At 44.3% G+C, this 17,892-nt stretch overlaps 1 protein-coding gene across 1 annotated transcript in view; it reads left to right on the forward strand.

The window, feature by feature from the left end:
- The window catches only part of LOC138613370 (NT-3 growth factor receptor-like), a 95,119-nt gene extending 78,663 nt beyond the window's left edge, over window positions 1-16,456 (forward strand). The window contains exons 15-19 of the mRNA XM_069687033.1: window positions 681-853; window positions 4,055-4,298; window positions 8,142-8,147; window positions 10,160-10,318; window positions 15,979-16,456. Coding sequence (XP_069543134.1) covers window positions 681-853; window positions 4,055-4,298; window positions 8,142-8,147; window positions 10,160-10,318; window positions 15,979-16,164 — 768 coding nt within the window. The 3' untranslated portion in view covers window positions 16,165-16,456. The remainder of the gene's footprint in view (window positions 1-680; window positions 854-4,054; window positions 4,299-8,141; window positions 8,148-10,159; window positions 10,319-15,978) is intronic.
- The last annotated feature ends 1,436 nt before the right edge of the window (window positions 16,457-17,892 follow it).

A 17,892-nucleotide genomic window follows, 5' to 3' on the forward strand; every position in this document is an offset into this window, starting at 1 on the left:
CGCTTTACATCATTGCTGAGCTGTGCTGTATGTTGTTACTATAAGTAGTGTGAGAGGACATCATACAGACAGGATGAAGGAAACAAGAGGTTACCGTGGTAACAGGTCTGCTATTAAAGCTATTAACAGTTATCGGGGCGTTGGACCTGTCACAGTTCACTGAGGAAGAAGAAGAATGTGTTTCTGCTGTCATGATGGATGAATGTAGGTTTCTGATGGCGTCTCTCTCAGCTCTGACCTCCTCAACTCTGCTGTGTTTAACGAAAGAGAACATGCTGAAGGACAATGAGGCAGGAAAACAGACACATCATAAATATATCTGCAGGGAGACAGGAGACATCACTCAATCTATTCAATACTTCAGATAAAACTCCTTCATTCTGCATGATCCATCAGAGTGTAACTCTAACATGTAAAAAGGAGGGATGGTAAAAAACACTTCTCGGTACAACGAGATGCCACAATAATCATACTCCAACAGCACAGACCGCTACGGCCGAACTGTGTGAAGGCTATAGGCTGTTCATAGCTCCTGTCTTCATTCTGCCTCTCTCTGTCTCTCTCCCTGTTTCTCTCTGTCTGTCTGTCTCTCTCTCGGTCTCCCTGTCTGTCTGTCTGTCTGTCTCTCTCTCGGTCTCCCTCCCTGTCTGTCTCCCTCCCTCTCTCTCTCTGTCTCTCAGACACTGAAGGACCCGACTCTGGCAGCGAGGAAAGACTTCCAGCGGGAGGCGGAGCTGCTGACCAACCTGCAGCACGAGCACATAGTGAAGTTCTACGGCGTGTGTGTGGACGGAGACCCGCTCATCATGGTGTTTGAGTACATGAAGCACGGAGACCTCAACAAGTTCCTCAGGTGAGTTCGCAGGAGGGGGGAGGAGGAGGAGGAGAGGAGGAGAGGGAGCAGGATCACTGATTGGCAGGGTATTCTCAGTTGACTTATGTGTTTCTCTGGAGTAAAAGTTTGCACTCAGAGCTCCGTTAAGCAGTTAGCAGTGGTGGTAAAACACTGTTAGCTCAGACAGAGTCAGCGGTTTTACAGGTAAATGTATGATGATAAAGGAAAATAGGTAAAAACACACATGACATTAAGTTTATCGTGTTTTCACATAACACACATAAACATGAAATATCACAATAAAGTCATGTGACTTTGTAGTGCGTAAAATCAAGCATCATCATCAGACCATAAGAAAGTTGTCCTAATGGCTTTTATTTTCTCTAACAGAATGTTGGAAACAGCTGCTGCAGACATTGAGACCTTTGTGCCTTATTGTGATGAATGTTTCTGTCTGTGATTAACAAAGTGGTAAAGGACTTTATGTTTGCAGTCCAGTGTGTGTGAGTAACAACAGTCTGTCTACCTTCACTGGCAACATTAAACTACAGTCTGTGTGCAGCGCTGCAGCTAACTGCAGCTAACAGCAGCTAATAACAGCAGCTAACTGCAGCTAACAACAGTAGCTAACTGCAGCTAACAACAGTAGCTAACTGTAGCTAACAGCAGCTAACTGCAGCTAACAACAGCAGCTAACTGTAGCTAACAGCAGCTAACTGCAGCTAACAACAGCAGCTAACAGCAGCTAACTGCAGCTAACAACAGCAGCTAACTGTAGCTAACAGCAGCTAACTGCAGCTAACAACAGCAGCTAACTGTAGCTAACAGCAGCTAACAGCAGCTAACAGCAGCTAACTGCAGCTAACAACAGCAGCAAAATGCAGCTAACAGCAGCTAACAACAACAACAGCTAACTGCAGCTAACAACAACAACAACAACAACAGCTAACTGCAGTTAAATGCAGCTAAATCAGAATCGAGTTTGCACATAAAAGGAATCTAACCATTGAACCTAAACATCTGAGGTCATGCTAATGCTGTGGTTCTCACACTTTATGTGTGTGTAGAGTATTAATCTTTTTTTCTTGGTGTATCCTATCCTGTCACTTGTCTAGACGTCCTTTGACTTTCATTGTTTACTGTAATGTGTCACGTTCACTGAACAGATCAAACACTGTAAAAAAAAGTCCCTTTTAACTTCCTGTCATCAGAACAGGAAGTAGAGGCGTCCTACAGAGGTTTGAGATGAGCTGGCAAGTGTGTGAGTGTGTGACACAGAGCAGTGGGTCAGACACAGAGTGATGGATGACCTGTCTCAGGTTGATTCTTTATTTGAACCTCATCACCAGACTATGTCTGCCTGCTCCTTACACACCGCTCCTTCATCCTCATCCTCCTCTCCCTCCTCTCTCCTCCTCTCTCCTCCTCTGAAGGTGAACCTCTGCTGACAGGCTGTGTGTGAAGAATGAGTTGAATGTTGCTCCTGTTATAAGGCAGTACATATAAATGTCCCTGTGCTCTGTCACACAGTCAGAGTGGTACAATACAGTGTGTCTGCAGTGGTGATGAATGAGCCTGTGAGTGACACTGACACACTGACACTGAACTGTTCCTCCCACAGCATTATGTAAAGCTCAGATACACAGCAGTGAAACAGTCTCCATGCAACGTCTGACAGAGCTGCTGCTGTGGACACATCACATGATCTATGGCTGAAACAGACAGAGACATCTTCAGTGTTAATCATGAAAAACAGTGACATCATTCAACACCATCATCATAAGACTGAATTAACATTTTCATACAAAGAAAAGAAATGCCTGGATGTTTCTCCCTCTTCAGCGAGGGTTTGTTGTCCCTTAAAAAGAGTCTATAACAAACACCGTCCCCTGTCAGAGATCTGTGATGACTCCAGAGACCACAGCCGCTCTGCTGCAGAGCTTCATAATCTCATCAGGGTGTGTGAGACAAATCATTTCGATTTAATTAGGCCGAGGAATGTAATTTAGTTTAAATGAAGAGATGTGTTATTGTTAACTTAAATGAGGAGGTCTGTTATCTGTCAGCTCGGGGCATTACAGTTACACATCACTGCACAACACACAGCATCAGCCTGAGCTGTGATTAGCTGTGGTTAGCTGTAGTGAGGTATAGTTAGCTGTAGTGAGCTGTGGTGAGGTGTGGTTAGTTGTAGTGAGGTGTGGTTAGCTGTAGTGAGCTTTAGTGAGCTGTGGTTAGCTGTAGTGAGCTGTAGTGAGGTATAGTTAGCTGTAGTGAGCTGTGGTGAGGTGTGGTTAGTTGTAGTGAGCTGTGGTTAGCTGTAGTGAGCTTTAGTGAGCTGTGGTTAGCTGTAGTGAGCTTTAGTGAGCTGTGGTTAGCTGTAGTGAGCTGTAGTGAGGTATAGTTAGCTGTAGTGAGCTGTAGTGAGTTATAGTTAGCTGTAGCGAGCTGTGGTTAGCTGTAGTGAGGTATAGTTAGCTGTAGTGAGCTGTGGTTAGCTGTAGTGAGCTGTAGTGAGTTATAGTTAGCTGTAGCGAGCTGTGGTTAGCTGTAGTGAGCTGTAGTGAGGTATAGTTAGCTGTAGTGAGCTGTAGTGAGTTATAGTTAGCTTTAGTGAGCTGTGGTTAGCTGTAGTGAGCTGTAGTGAGGTATAGTTAGCTGTAGTGAGCTGTAGTGAGTTATAGTTAGCTGTAGCGAGCTGTGGTTAGCTGTAGTGAGCTGTGGTTAGCTGTGGTTGTTGAGCTAATGAGCTGTGTTATGCTGCGATTACATGTTTTATTCTGCTTTGCCCTGCAGAATAAAACATCAGTACTGAGCCCGCCACCGGGAAGTTAAGTCTGCCAAAGCTTCTGTATGACTCTGACCGTGTGTGTGTGTGTGTGTGTGTGTGTGTGTGTGTGACTCGGATGCTAATTTCAGCTCAGTAATTGTGTTTCCATTAAAGTGCAGCCATCAATTCTTCCAGGACACACTGCTAATTTAGCAGCACTCTTTGCCCTCCAAACCACCATGCTCACCTCCTCACTCCAAACACACACACACACACACACACACACAAACGCATGCATGCACACACACACACCCACACACACACACACACACACACACACACACACACACACACACACACATTCGTGCTGACCACTGAATTCCATTGTCTTTTACCCTGAATAACAAACGTACCGTATCATGTACCTGACTGTGTCCCCCCACCTTCAGAGCCCACGGGCCAGATGCCATGATCCTGGTGGATGGGCAGCCGCTGCAGACGAACGGGGAGCTGGGTCTGTCTCAGATGCTGCACATTGCCAGTCAGATTGCGGCGGGGATGATCTACCTGGCGTCTCAGCACTTTGTGCACCGTGATCTGGCCACCAGGAACTGTCTGGTGGGGAACGGCCTGCTGGTGAAGATTGGAGACTTTGGCATGTCCAGAGACATTTACAGCACAGATTACTACAGGGTGAGTCCACAGACTTCACTCTGTTTATTTACCACAGCAGTAATCATCACTTTTAATGTACTTTTTTCCTTATGTGTGAACTGTTGTTTTGGTCAGTATTTATACTTTATGTAGATTACGTTGCAGCCTCTGGTGGCCAACAAACACAACCTTTTTATTCCTAAACATGGAGATAAAATATTTCAGGTCAGAACTTTAATAATCATATTCATATTTTCTAACCAGCCTCTCGGGGCTTTTATAATCATTTGAGTTTATTTATAAGGTGTTTCCTCCATCGTTCAGAGGTTTTGTCTTTGGTGAGGGACAGTGAAGAGATACAGGAGGCTTCCTTTTTCTCTCGGGACACTGACTGCTGCTTTAAGTTCAGAGAGAGTGAGCAGTGGACAGGTCAAGGGTTCATTCTTCACTGCATTCTGCTGCTGTGTTACAGGTGCAGCAGACTGACTGTTAAATTATGATTCACTGTATAGTTTTCCACATGCAGTAACCCACAGCTGTGTTTCTAAGCGCAGTGGTCTGCAGCTGTGTGTCTAAATGCAGTGGTCTGCAGCTGTGTTTCTAAGTGCAGTAGCCTGCAGCTGTGTTTCTAAGTACAGTAGCCTGCAGCTGTGTTTCTAAGTACAGTAGCCTGCAGCTGTGTTTCTAAGTACAGTAGCCTGCAGCTGTGTTTCTAAGTACAGAAGCCCGCAGCTGTGTTTCTAAGTACAGTAGCCTGCAGCTGTGTTTCTAAGTATAGTAGCCCACAGCTGTGTTTCTAAGTACAGAAGCCCGCAGCTGTGTTTCTAAGTGCAGTGGTCTGCAGCTGTGTTTTTAAGTACAGTAGCCTGCAGCTGTTTTTCTAAGTACAGTAGCCCACAGCTGTGTTTCTAAGTACAGTAGCCTGCAGCTGTGTTTCTAAGTGCAGTGGTCTGCAGCTGTGTTTCTAAGTACAGTAGCCTGCAGCTGTGCTTCTAAGTACAGTAGCCTGCAGCTGTGCTTCTAAGTACAGTGGTCTGCAGCTGTGTTTCTAAATGCAGTGGTCTGCAGCTGTGTTTCTAAGTACAGTGGTCAGCAGCTGTGTTTCTAAGTACAGTAGTCTGCAGCTGTGTTTCTAAGTACAGTAGTCTGCAGCTGTGTTTCTAAGTGCAGTGGTCAGCAGTTGTGTTTCTAAATGTAGTGGTCTGCAGCTGTGTTTCTAAGTGCAGTGGTCTGCAGCTGGGTTTCTAAGTACAGTAGCCTGCAGCTGTTTCAAAATGTGTGTGTGATGTGTTAATGGGCTCTGGACTGTGATTAGATGTTGGCTCTCTCCTGTGGGTTTCATATGAGACAACCCCCCACCCCCACCCCCCGCCACAGTAATCGGCATGCTGTGAAATAATTTGTATTTAGGTGTCCATCAGGTGTCGTCCTCCTCAGCAGCTCCTGTGGACTGTTTTAATGTCTGCTCCAGCATCTGTGCAGGGGCTGCTGTGGACCCCAGCACCCACAGCTGACTGACCTCTTTATTTTAGCTCCAATCAGTGGTGAGGTTTAACATTATTTCTACATGTTTGTAGTGTCTATCTGCTCTCAGCTCCCCCTCAGTGCAGCAAAATGTTGGTTTACATTGAATTTGTTGTACATTTTTATTTGAAAGAGTCAAATTGTGAGTCTGAAAGATGAAGCCGAGTTTGCATCCCGACTGTCAGCAGATGTAAGATTTCCAGATCTGCACATATCATCAGGTCACTGTGATACTGTGAAAACACAGATTTAAGCAAGTTACCTGAATTGAAATCAGTCAAGACAAAAGTATTTCTTCTTCTTTCTCTAATAGTTGTTGGAACAAACAGTAGAATACCAGATTTACCAACTTACCAAAACTTAAGGTGCACTTTAGAGACCTTTCCTACATGTTGGCATTCATAAACACTGAATGAGCAGCTGTTTCCTGTGCTGATGTTCATCCAGCTCTGACCAATGACTGTATATAAAGATGAACGACGCGTCTCCATCTGCTCTCATTGTATGGAATTGAAGCCAAAATAGCCCCGTGATAGGTGTTGCCATCTTGCGATGGTCTCTGTGCAGCAGAGATTGACGGGTGACGCCGTCGTAGCCACTTATTTGACGTGAATTTGGATTTTATAGTTTGACCCATATTCCATGGAGGAGACGGGGTTTATGACCTATACTGCAGCCAGTCAACAGGGGGAGATAGAGGGGGTTTGGACTCACTTTTAGGGAGCTGTCATGTCGTCCATCTTTTTATACAGTCTATGGCTCTGACTCATTGATACACATAGGTCACATGACTTATTTCCATCCTTTTCCTTGTAGTTTGTGATTTATTTAATCTCCTGGCAGGTGATCCACAGACTAACTTTCACACACCTCACAGACTCACACACCCTCCCAGCTGCTCTCTGTCTGAGCGTCTGAATGACTTACACACATCGTCTGTGTCACATGAGGCTCAGCCTGAAAGAACCTCTCCTCCCGCAGTCACACAGAGCTCACACTCAGCGGTTCAGCTGAATATTTCAGGTCTTCAGGGTCAGACACAGTTCACAACTCTGTCCTGAATGCTCCTGTCTGGAGATTCACACACTTTATCCTGCCAGAAAACTATAGCTGGCGACATTCTGCCAACAAAGAATCAAAGTTTGTGAACTCCTTGCTTCTAGTTCAGTTTGGAACATAGAAGTGTCGTCCTCTGAGATATTTGATGAATCATATAATAACAATCTGTGATTTACACGAGGAACGAACCAACAGCCACAGAGAACATCTTCATACCTCAGTTAGATAAAGAATCAACTTCTTACCTGAACATGTTCCAGCAGGTGTCTTTGTCAGGTAGCATGATATCAGTGTAAAGAAGAATATTAGAACAGTTGTGAGTCAGTTTCATGTTTGCTTGATGTGAAATGCATGCTGGGATACTCGTCTACTCTAAACCAAGCAGAGAGGTGTGGTGAGAGGAGGGAGTCAGTCACGTCTATATGCGGAGATTATGACAGCGATATAAAGACGTCTGTGCTGAACGTTGTTCTGTGTGTTTCACTCTGATGTCCACACAAAGGTGACACAGTCGTCCTCACAGTCAGTGATGGCAGGTCACTGGTTCTGTAAAATCAGCTGATCACCACAGAGAAGCAACTGAATTTTCCCAAACTGCTGTCACTGTTAACAAAGCCATTCTAGCTAAAGCTAAGATTGCATTTGAGTTCAAACAGGAAGTGGAACATGGGCGAAGCATTCATGAAGCATCTGCTGAGCTCTTCCTACTGAATACGTACTCTATGAACCCTGTCTTCACCTGTGAGCTAAATGCTACACTGTGTATTGTCTGGATTAGCCACATGCTAACAGTAGCCATAAAGCTCAGACCCTGCACTTCACTGGAAGTCAAAAAATGGTCCCTTGTTTTGGGACATTTAATTTTCCTTAAGTCAGATCTAAGGTTCAAATCATCCGTCTGATATGGGACAGAGTCAGAGATCCTGCTTCCTGGCTCCACGTCAATACATCATGGGATGAGGAGTAGAGGAGGTGAGTAGGTGTCAGACAGCATAGGTAGAGGAGGTGAGGAGGAGTCAGACAGCATAGGTAGAGGAGATGAGGAGGAGTCAGACAGCATAGGTAGAGGAGGTGAGGAGGAGTCAGACAGCATAGGTAGAGGAGGTGAGGAGGAGTCAGGATGAAGCTGCTGTGTGATGTGTGAGCAGGAGAGAGAACATGAAGGATGACAGAGGACACGCTATGGGAGTCTCATGTCCTCAGCATCACTCGGCTGTTATTAAAAGAGAAACACAGGTATCAGTGTGCTACATGTTGTCACTCAGCACAGTGTCACTGGATCATCATGTTATCATCCAGCTGGGTGTCACTGGATCATCATGTTATCACCCAGCACAGTGTTATAGGATCATCATGTAATCACTCAGCGCAGTGTCAGTGGATCATCATGTTATCACCCAGCACAGTGTTATAGGATCATCATGTTATCAACTAGCACAGTGTTATAGGATCATCATGTTATCACCCAGCACAGTGTTATAGGATCATCATGTTATCACCCAGCACAGTGTTATAGGATCATCATGTTATCACCCAGCACAGTGTTATAGGATCATCATGTTATCACCCAGCACAGTGTTATAGGATCATCATGTTATCACCCAGCACAGTGTTATAGGATCATCATGTTATCAACCAGCACAGTGTTATAGGATCATCATGTTATCACCCAGCACAGTGTTATAGGATCATCATGTTATCACCCAGCACAGTGTTATAGGATCATCATGTTATCACTCAGCACAGTGTTACAGGATCATCATGTTATCATCCAGCTGGGTGTCACTGGATCATCATCATGTCATTCAGCACAGTGTTATAGGACCATCATGTTATCACCCAGCACAGTGCTATAGGATCATCATGTTATCACCCAGCACAGTGTTATAGGATCATCATGTTATCACCCAGCACAGTGCTATAGGATCATCATGTTATCACCCAGCACAGTGTTATAGGATCATCATGTTATCACCCAGCACAGTGCTATAGGATCATCATGTTATCACCCAGCACAGTGTTATAGGATCATCATGTTATCACCCAGCACAGTGCTATAGGATCATCATGTTATCACCCAGCACAGTGTTATAGGATCATCATGTTATCACCCAGCACAGTGCTATAGGATCATCATGTTATCACCCAGCACACACTTTCTTTCTACACATCTGACTGAGGTGTTCAAACTCAGGACTCTTAAAAAAGTCCAGTCAATCCTGAACGATCCGGACCATCCTCTTTTTAATATGTTCTTGCTGCTTCCTTCTGGCCGCCGTTACATTGTACCGACTTGTAGAACAAACAGACTGAAACACTCTTTTGTCCCAACTGCCATCAGCCTTTTAAATAGCTCAAAGTGATGTTTGTTTATTTATTTATTTGTTGTCATTGCCTTTTTGTAACCATTGATATGGTTCTAATTTTAAACCTCTTCTTGTTGGTGTGATTGTTGTGTGGTACTGCTGCCTGTAAAACAATTTACCCCTCGGGGATAATGAAGACATCCTTGATCATTGACAGTTTCAGTGAGGCTGGTCGAAAAAACTACATTTCAAGCTCCGTTGAAAATAATCTATAAAAACAAGTCATTAAATCCTGTTTGAATGACATAACATGCTGTGATAGACGGAGGAACAACTGTAAGATGTGTGAGCTATAATTTTAACAGGTTGTGCAGTAAATGTGTAAATGGTCAATGGACTGTGGCCAATGGACGCTTTTCTAGTCTCCTGACCACTCCAAGCTGCTTTTACACTACATGTCACATTCACCCATTCACCCATTCACACACACACATTCACACACTGATGGCAGAGGCCAAAGTGCAAATCTCCAATCAGATCAATGCACATTCATACCTGATGGCTCTGCCACCGCGGGCAGTGTCTTGCCCAAGGACACTTCGACATATGACTGTAGCAGTCAGGAATAGAACTCCCAACCTTCTGACTGAGAGACGACCTACTCTACCACTGAGCCACAGCTGCCCCTTAATATAATAAGAACAGGCTGCAGACAGATAAATATTTATATTGTTATTAATAGGAAATTTCATAAAAGCTCCAAAGGTCAAAAGACCTCAGTTGATCCCACATGTTTAATCTGAGATGGTTTGATTCTCTTGTTCATTACTAAACACTGACATTGTATGAGCAGGTGTCCACAGGTGGGTTTGATTTGTCCCTTAATAAAAAAAGTCCTCTTTCACCGCTGTTTATATTCCCAAAGAAGTACTGTGAGTTAAATGCTCCATGCTGACTGTGTGTGTGTGTGTGTGTGTGTGTGTGTTTGTGTGTGTGTGCGTGCGCTCTCAGGTGGGGGGTCACACCATGCTCCCTATCCGCTGGATGCCCCCCGAGAGCATCATGTACAGGAAGTTCACCACAGAAAGCGACGTGTGGAGCTTCGGAGTCATCCTGTGGGAGATCTTCACCTACGGGAAACAGCCTTGGTTCCAGCTCGCCAACAACGAGGTGCACTCTCACTTTAAATATAGTATATATACATACAGTGTACTGTATATGTGCATGAAGTCATTTATCACATAAAAATAGGTTTGTTTTAATGTACATCTCATTATTGTAGCTTTAGTCATCGTTCGTGTCCATGGGCCTGTGAAGCTCTGACCCGTCACATGTTGAGATCTTTGTCTGCACGATGCTGAGGAAAGCACTGAAACGGAAACAGAACACTGAGGGGGGATTCACTAAAGGACTGTTCGGCTTTTGTTCCCGCTAAACCTGTGCAAAAGAGACAAAGAGACATTGCCTCATTATCTAAGCACACACAGAGGGTCGAATGCATCTAAAGTGTGCTGCAGAGCAAACAACGTGCACACAGTGGGGGCAAATGATGCACAATTTATGCTTCAGGGAAGTTTAGAAATTATAAGAGATTCAAACCAAATATAGAAATAGTACTTAAAGAGCAGTTCACATTTTACCTGGAGTGTGCCTTCATCAGGTCTTTGTAGGGAAAGTATGTTCTGACAGCAGCTCGCTCGTCCTCCATCCTTGAGCAGTGAGGGAGAGCAGGGTTGGGAATGTGCATTATTTATCAATAACAGACAACATGAACAGATCAGGGGGTATACTACGAAGCAGGAGCTTACTGATATACACCTACAACAGAGACTGATAAAAACAATGAAGCCTGAAGTACTGTTGTACTTATCAGATATGACAGTAAACATTCTGCTTTAAACTGTGGTTTTATCTTTATGTTTATTTGCTCCATAGTTTGTTACGTCTGAGAGAATAAGTCTAAATCTGTCATTAACAAAAATACCTCTGCAATACCTGTGCAATGTATTAATCTGATGTAACACACAAGTGCTATAATAAATATATGGTGCTCTTATGATGGAGCAGTGATTATATCTGCACATTCACACAGTCTGTGTTTTAGCTGTTTGTCCGTCCTGCATCCAGCAGCTGCAGCTGAGTGATGTCAGTCTGCATTATGTGAAACTTCTTCATCACTTTCTGAAATCAGAGTTTGCTCTGAGTTTGTTAAATACGCCGATCAGCTGACGTCAGACTCGCCCGTGTTTAGTTTAGTCTTTTGCTCCAAACAACGGCCCTTTATGTGAGCTTGTCAGAGAAACCCTGGGTTAAGTTATCGAGGTGATAACCAGCGTCGTGTGACCGCTCAGCGCGATCTCCTGTGTCAGGTTAAGTGAAACAGATCAGGTAAAGAGAGCCTGGGTCTGTTGAACTCGCTTCGTGGTGTAGGCCCCTGATCACAGATCAGAGAACACAGGTGTTACTAAACTGTGATTGAACATTAACAGTGACAGTGAGGCCTGGTATTCTGTGTGGCTCTGTTTTTATTCATATATAAACTGTGCAGGATGATGTGTTACTGAACCCTGAGGCTGTGACTGACTGAGCCGATCCGTGCTCTGTCATGTTGTTGGTTCAGACTCTGTGGTTCATGTGGAACAGTCACTTCATGAAACCCGTTCCACTTAATCCGCTCTGCACATCACTAATATCATTATGTTAATGTCATAGATCTCCTGTCACAGTCCTCTGCTCTCTGCACAGATCCTGTGTGTTTCTTCATTTAATGAACAGCTGGAATAAAGCTGGCGGCAGGCATCAAACCAAGCCCCTCCCCCTTTCTAAGCTCCTCCTCACAGCCTCTCTCAGGAAAAGATGAAAATGAATTTGAGTTTATTGTAATCTGTCTTTAAAAACAGATCAGTGAGCCTGAATGAGAATGTGCCCCCCGTCATGCTGAAACAATCTGACAGTCGACTCTGCTGAATCTCAATAAGTGCTCTCACGTCCTGATGGAAACACTGGAGGGAAACATTCACAGTTTGAAAGACTGCACAGAGGAAACACAGAGGAAGTGCTGAGCATGAGTTCATATAGCAGAGCAGCAGACATGACTGAATAACACAGTTAATATCACAGCAGGAATAAAGTGAGTTTACTGCACTCATCACTGCTGTTATACCATCATTAACATCATGAAACATATAATGAGCTTTAATAACAACCGTCCATGCAGGCCTAACAACAACATGGGATTTTCAACTGCAGGAGCCATTTCAACCAAATAACCAGGGCCCAGAAGTTCTGGTTGTCTAGTTATTTTACTCACTGAGAAGGTAAAAAGTACAGAGCTTTGTGCTCACAGAGCTGAACATGCAGCGTTTCATTTCAACACAACTGGAAAGTGTGTTTCACTTTAAATGATAACATTGGTATAGCCGCGAAATAAGAACATCATAAGTAAGGCAAGTCAAGTTTATTTATACAGCACAATTCGGCAACAAGACAATACAACGTGTTTTACACAGAACGACAAAAGCAAAGAAACACATCATAAAATAAAACAGATATAAGACATTAAAGAGCAAAGTGAAGATAGAATAAAAACAGCTAATACAGAATATAAAAGGATAAGAGTTAAAGCTATATAAATGCAGATATAAATAATTAGAGCAGTTATTAAAATAAATGTATTAAAATAGTTTAATAAAAAGCAGCTGTGAACAGGTGAGTCTTCAGGCTTGATTTAAAAGAAGTGAGTGTTTCAGCAGACATGCATGTTTCTGGGAGTTTGTTCCAGATATACGGAGCATAGAAACTGAATGCTGCTTCTCCATGTTTGGTTCTGACTCTGGGGACAGAAAGCACACCTGTCCCTGACGACCTGAGGGGTCGGGATGGTTCCTACTGTGTCAGTAGATCACAAATGTATTTTGGCCCTTGACCGTTCAGCGCTTTGTAAACCAGCAGTAGTATTTTGAAGTCTATTCTCTGACGGACAGGGAGCCAGTGTAAAGACCTCAGAGCTGGAGTGATGTGATCTACTGTCCTGGTCTGAGTGAGGACTCGAGCAGCAGCGTTCTGGATCAGCTGCAGTTGTCTGATTGATTTTTTAGGGAGACCTATAAAGACACTGTTCCAGTAATCGAGTCGGCTGAAGATAATTGCATGGAACAGTTTTTCTAGATCCTGCTGAGACATAAGTCCTTTAACCCTGGATATATTCTTGAGGTGGTAGTAGGCCAACTTTGTAATTGTTTTAATGTGGCTTTGAAAATGCAGGTCCGAGTCCATGACCACACCCAGATTTCTGGCCTGGTCAGTGGTTTTCAACACAAATGACTGAAGCTGTGCGCTGACTTTTAACTGCTCCTCCTTAGCTCCAAAAACAACTACCTCAGTTTTGAGGTAGAGGCAAAATGTTTTCCCTGCCAAAGATCTGATGTTTAATAAAGCCAGCTTTAATGTCTGAGGAGCCTCATCTGCCCACATGATTGGGACAGATTGTGGCTCACAAGGAATGGATGCTAAATTTGCAGAATCACATAAGTGCTTCTTGTTTCGCAGCAGATTCACCTTTCTTTTTCTGCTACCTATCAGGACAGAAACTGTGGAACCTCTTGTCATACAGGGCCCGGGCTTATCCTGGAAAGAGTCATGACTGCCATTATCCTTACAGCCCGGACACTCCACAGTTTGAGCTTGGTACATTTTGAACACAAGCAACCATATCAACCTTATCAGGCTGGGCAGACAGAGCATGATGCAGCCGAGGAGCAGGAGGGGGAGGGCGTCGTGGCTGTGATGGCTGTGTCGGAACTGGTGGAGGTGGGCGCCATGCAGGGTTAATGGGAGAGAAAATGGCAGAGGGCCGAGGGGTGCATCTAGTTCCAGCATTGACCAGCTCCTTCATCTGGTCAGTGAACCCCTGACGGGTGACGCAAGGAGTAAACTAGGTTAGAGGTGAACAGTTTTACTCCTGACTTGTTGAGGCAAATTCCATCTGATTTAAAAAGATGTCTGCGTTCCCAGGAAATGTTGAAATTTTCAATAAAGTGCACTGAATGAAAAGAACAAGCAGATGAAAGCCACTGATTCAGTGCCCGCAACCTGCTCTCTTGTCTGCTTTTCTGACCGGTGGTATGGGGCAGCTGATAAACACATCTGCATCCAGAGAGCTGACTGTGTTCAACGAACCCATGAAGTCCTGTTTCAGCACTTCAGATTGTTGCTTTGCAGTATCATTTGACCCTATGTGCAGCATGATATTTTTCACAGTGGGATGTGCAGCAACAATATGCAGGATTCTTTCTGCCATGTCAGAGACCACATCCTTGGGAAAACAGAGTACTTTGATGTGTTTACTGCACATGCTTTGTACATCTCTCACAGCAGTGTCGCCCACAATCAGAGTCTGAGGCCCAGGCTTTAGCTTTCCCTGCAGCCTTCTACTTTCTGACATGCTTTCAGTCCTTACCCTGCTGCCTGAGGATGGAGGGTTATCTAGGTCATCAGATGAAGATCAAGGGTCCAGCAACAGTGGAGCAGATTTGTTGTGCACTGCCACACTCGGTTGTTGGGGAGGTTTGTTGCTAACCCTCACTTTCGCAACTGTACACCGCTGTGTCTTACCAACTACCAGGGTTGAAGAGGCGCTCTGCCTGGGAGGTAGTGAAGGCCAGCCGGTCTCATCACATATCTCAGCGCGCTGTGCTCTGCCTGTTATTGATTTACTCTCGGGCTTTGCCTCAAAATAGTTCCAAGGAGGACTACCACTCGAAGGTTTGTTCCACAATACAGAGCCCACCTGTTTCTTGGTAGTTTTGTCCGTGTTCCTTAGCCGTGTGTTAGCTTGCTCTTGTCCACTGTTGTGAGTTAGCGGTACGGTGGTGTCATTCCCACACAGGCCATTCACCTCCACATTCACTACTAGGCGATGAATTTTGGTCTCCAGCACTGCAATCTCTTGTAGGAGTTGTGGTAGTCGTCCGTGGAGAAGGGAGGCATCTTTATGCTAATTAGCCTTAGCTGTGTACTACGTTCCAAGTGCTGCAGCACAGGCTTGTGCTGTTGTTAGGCCACAGTCATGTAGCCCTGCATAGGCCATAACATTTCTGAAATATGCCAATAGGCCTCTTATATCCATTAAAATGATCAGGATCCAAAAAATGATATCAGCAAAAGAATGTTATCCAAGCAGAGAGCGAGCAGCAAAGTGTCTGCACTGTAATAAAGCAGGAAGCAACCTTCTTACGTCTTTATGGTGATGACACAATATTATATTTACCTGCACCCTCAAACACACCAGCTCTTTCAGGGATAAGTCCTGCCTGACGGTGAGTAAGCTACACTACTACAGTCTGTGACTATGGAGACACATAAAACTGCAGATTCCAAACTCACCATTGAGACCCGAGTAGCTCTGTTGGTACTCATTAGTAAACTCTCTCTGTGCTTAACTAGTCTCATGTTTACTAACAACCAGATCTTAAACTGTTCACTCTAAAAGTTCACTCAGAAGTTTAGGACAGAAAGGAGGCGGACTCTCCTTTGGTATTCCTGCAGCCATTATGTGGAATCATTTTCTAAAGCTAAGCTGCCCTCGCTGGTATAATATATTGTGAAAGGACAATACTTGCAATAGTTGTTAAGAGTGCAAACACGGGTGGGGGCATGGCTCAACAATTGTGTATATGTGTTTATATATTATTCTGTTTCACTTGTATTGTCGACCCTGGACGAGAGATCTCAGTGGATCCTCCCTGCTAAAATAAAGCATTCCAAATAAAAGGTGATGCAAACTTGAGTTAAAGCTGTGTTTCACCACCTCTGTGTCTCTGTGCTTCCAGGTGATCGAGTGCATTACTCAGGGCCGGGTCCTGGAGCGCCCCAGGCTGTGTCCCAAAGAAGTCTACGACATGATGCTGGGCTGCTGGCAGAGGGAGCCGCAGCAACGCCTCAACATCAAGGACATTCAGAAGATGCTGTTTACTCTAATGAAAGCCACTCCGGTCTATCTGGACATACTGGGATAGAGACACACTGGTGCGAACATACTGGGATAGAGACACACTGGTACGGATGGATAGAGACGGAGAGGCGTGGAAGGGAAATTATGTATCTTAGGTTGGACCTGATGGAGTAGAAGTTATTTCACCTTATCTGAAGGAGATGGACTACCTGTGGTGGATGTCCGACCTGGACCTGTGGATCAGGGATGGATGGTACCCTGCACTCAGCTGCCTGACTGAAGAGGAATGACAAACTGGATGGATTTAACTGGATTACACTGCATTGTGTCTCTTTATAATCAAAGGAATGTCTTGGAGCTGAAGAGTTGGCTCGTGTGGTCCAGTCTTGCTCCTTGTTGGAAAAACTCATGACTCGACTTTGGAGTCTGGATCGTGTTAAACTGGACTGAACTGAATTAACCTGATTGTACTGGTCTGGTATGGTTTGTACCATCATCTCCTTACCTATGCATCCTCATCTCACCCTAAGTCAGTGCAGCTTTGGTTTGATCTGGTGGATTCAGGATCACCTGGGCCTCATGTGTTTTTATCAGCGTCCCTGGGTTAGTTTGGGTCAAGGTTTCAACAGTCCTAACCTTAGAGCCATTTTACAACAGGCCTGTTTGGCCTGGTCAGTGCAGTTAATCATCATTCACTGTTGATGTTTGTCTCTTTGCCTACGATCTTACCGATCTTTGGATTGACATTCTTGCTTGGCCTGATTGGATTTGATTCCCCCCATGAGAACATGTTAGCCTTTATGTCTGATGTTTTGGTTCCTCATAATGATAACTCTCTTTTTGATGTTCAGTTTGAAGCTTTGGCTATTTGTTACTCTCTTCAGCTCCACACCAAACTCCTCCATCGGCCCACATGAGGCCCAGGTTTCACCTTTAAGATGCACATTTATGAGAACATTCAATGATCGCTCATGTTGGCCGGACATTATAACATTTATAGGTGACTACTTTCTGTTTTGAGTCACAGCTGTTTCATTCTTTACTGCTACTGTGTCATTTATACAGGTGAAGGGTTTCAGACAGCCGGTGAGCTAAAGTTAGCTCAGCGAGCAGCCCTCCTACCTGTGGATAATCCAGCTCCCAGTAAACTCCTGAACTCTGGGGCTCATTTAGAGACTTTGTAGACTTACAGCCTGACATGTTGCTCCTGAAGAACAATGATCAGCTAAAAAGGTGACAAAAGGAGTCGACTTGTGTTTTTTTTGACTGATGAATCAAATATTTAACTCTTAGTAGGCAGCCCAAATAAACCTTTCTGTTGGTTCTGTCAGAGTTAACTATATTTCAGTTTGAGGGTAAAACATGTCTGACTTTATTCATTTCCATGTGAAGATCAAAATCTTTGATTAGTTTTTAATAATAGGGAAGAAAACAGGACCCAAACTGCTGCTGCATCAGTTCATAGTGGAACCTCTGTCGGCCGGACTGCACCTGAAGCAGCTGTATGGTTCCAGAGTTGTTCTGACACTGACGTCAGAGGTAGTAGACCAACACATGTCAGACAGCAATCAGGGAGAGAATGAGCGTTCAGTTCTGTGTGAACATGAGAAGAAAACACTGTTCACACCACCATCTGTCTGCATATTTCATTTTGTTTATTCAAACATGGAGGAAGTCGGTCAGAGAGACAGGATGCTTTCATCCATTCATCAGCAGTTTTCATCTGTCAGCCTTCATAGATTCACCTGCTCGTTCTGTCCTCATGTGAGCTTTTCATTCAACCAGACCCAGA

The sequence above is a fragment of the Semicossyphus pulcher genome, unplaced genomic scaffold (assembly GCF_022749685.1).
Source record: "Semicossyphus pulcher isolate SPU_LCO1_2020_fin unplaced genomic scaffold, fSemPul1.0.p SCAF_8, whole genome shotgun sequence".
NCBI lineage: Eukaryota > Metazoa > Chordata > Actinopteri > Labriformes > Labridae > Semicossyphus > Semicossyphus pulcher.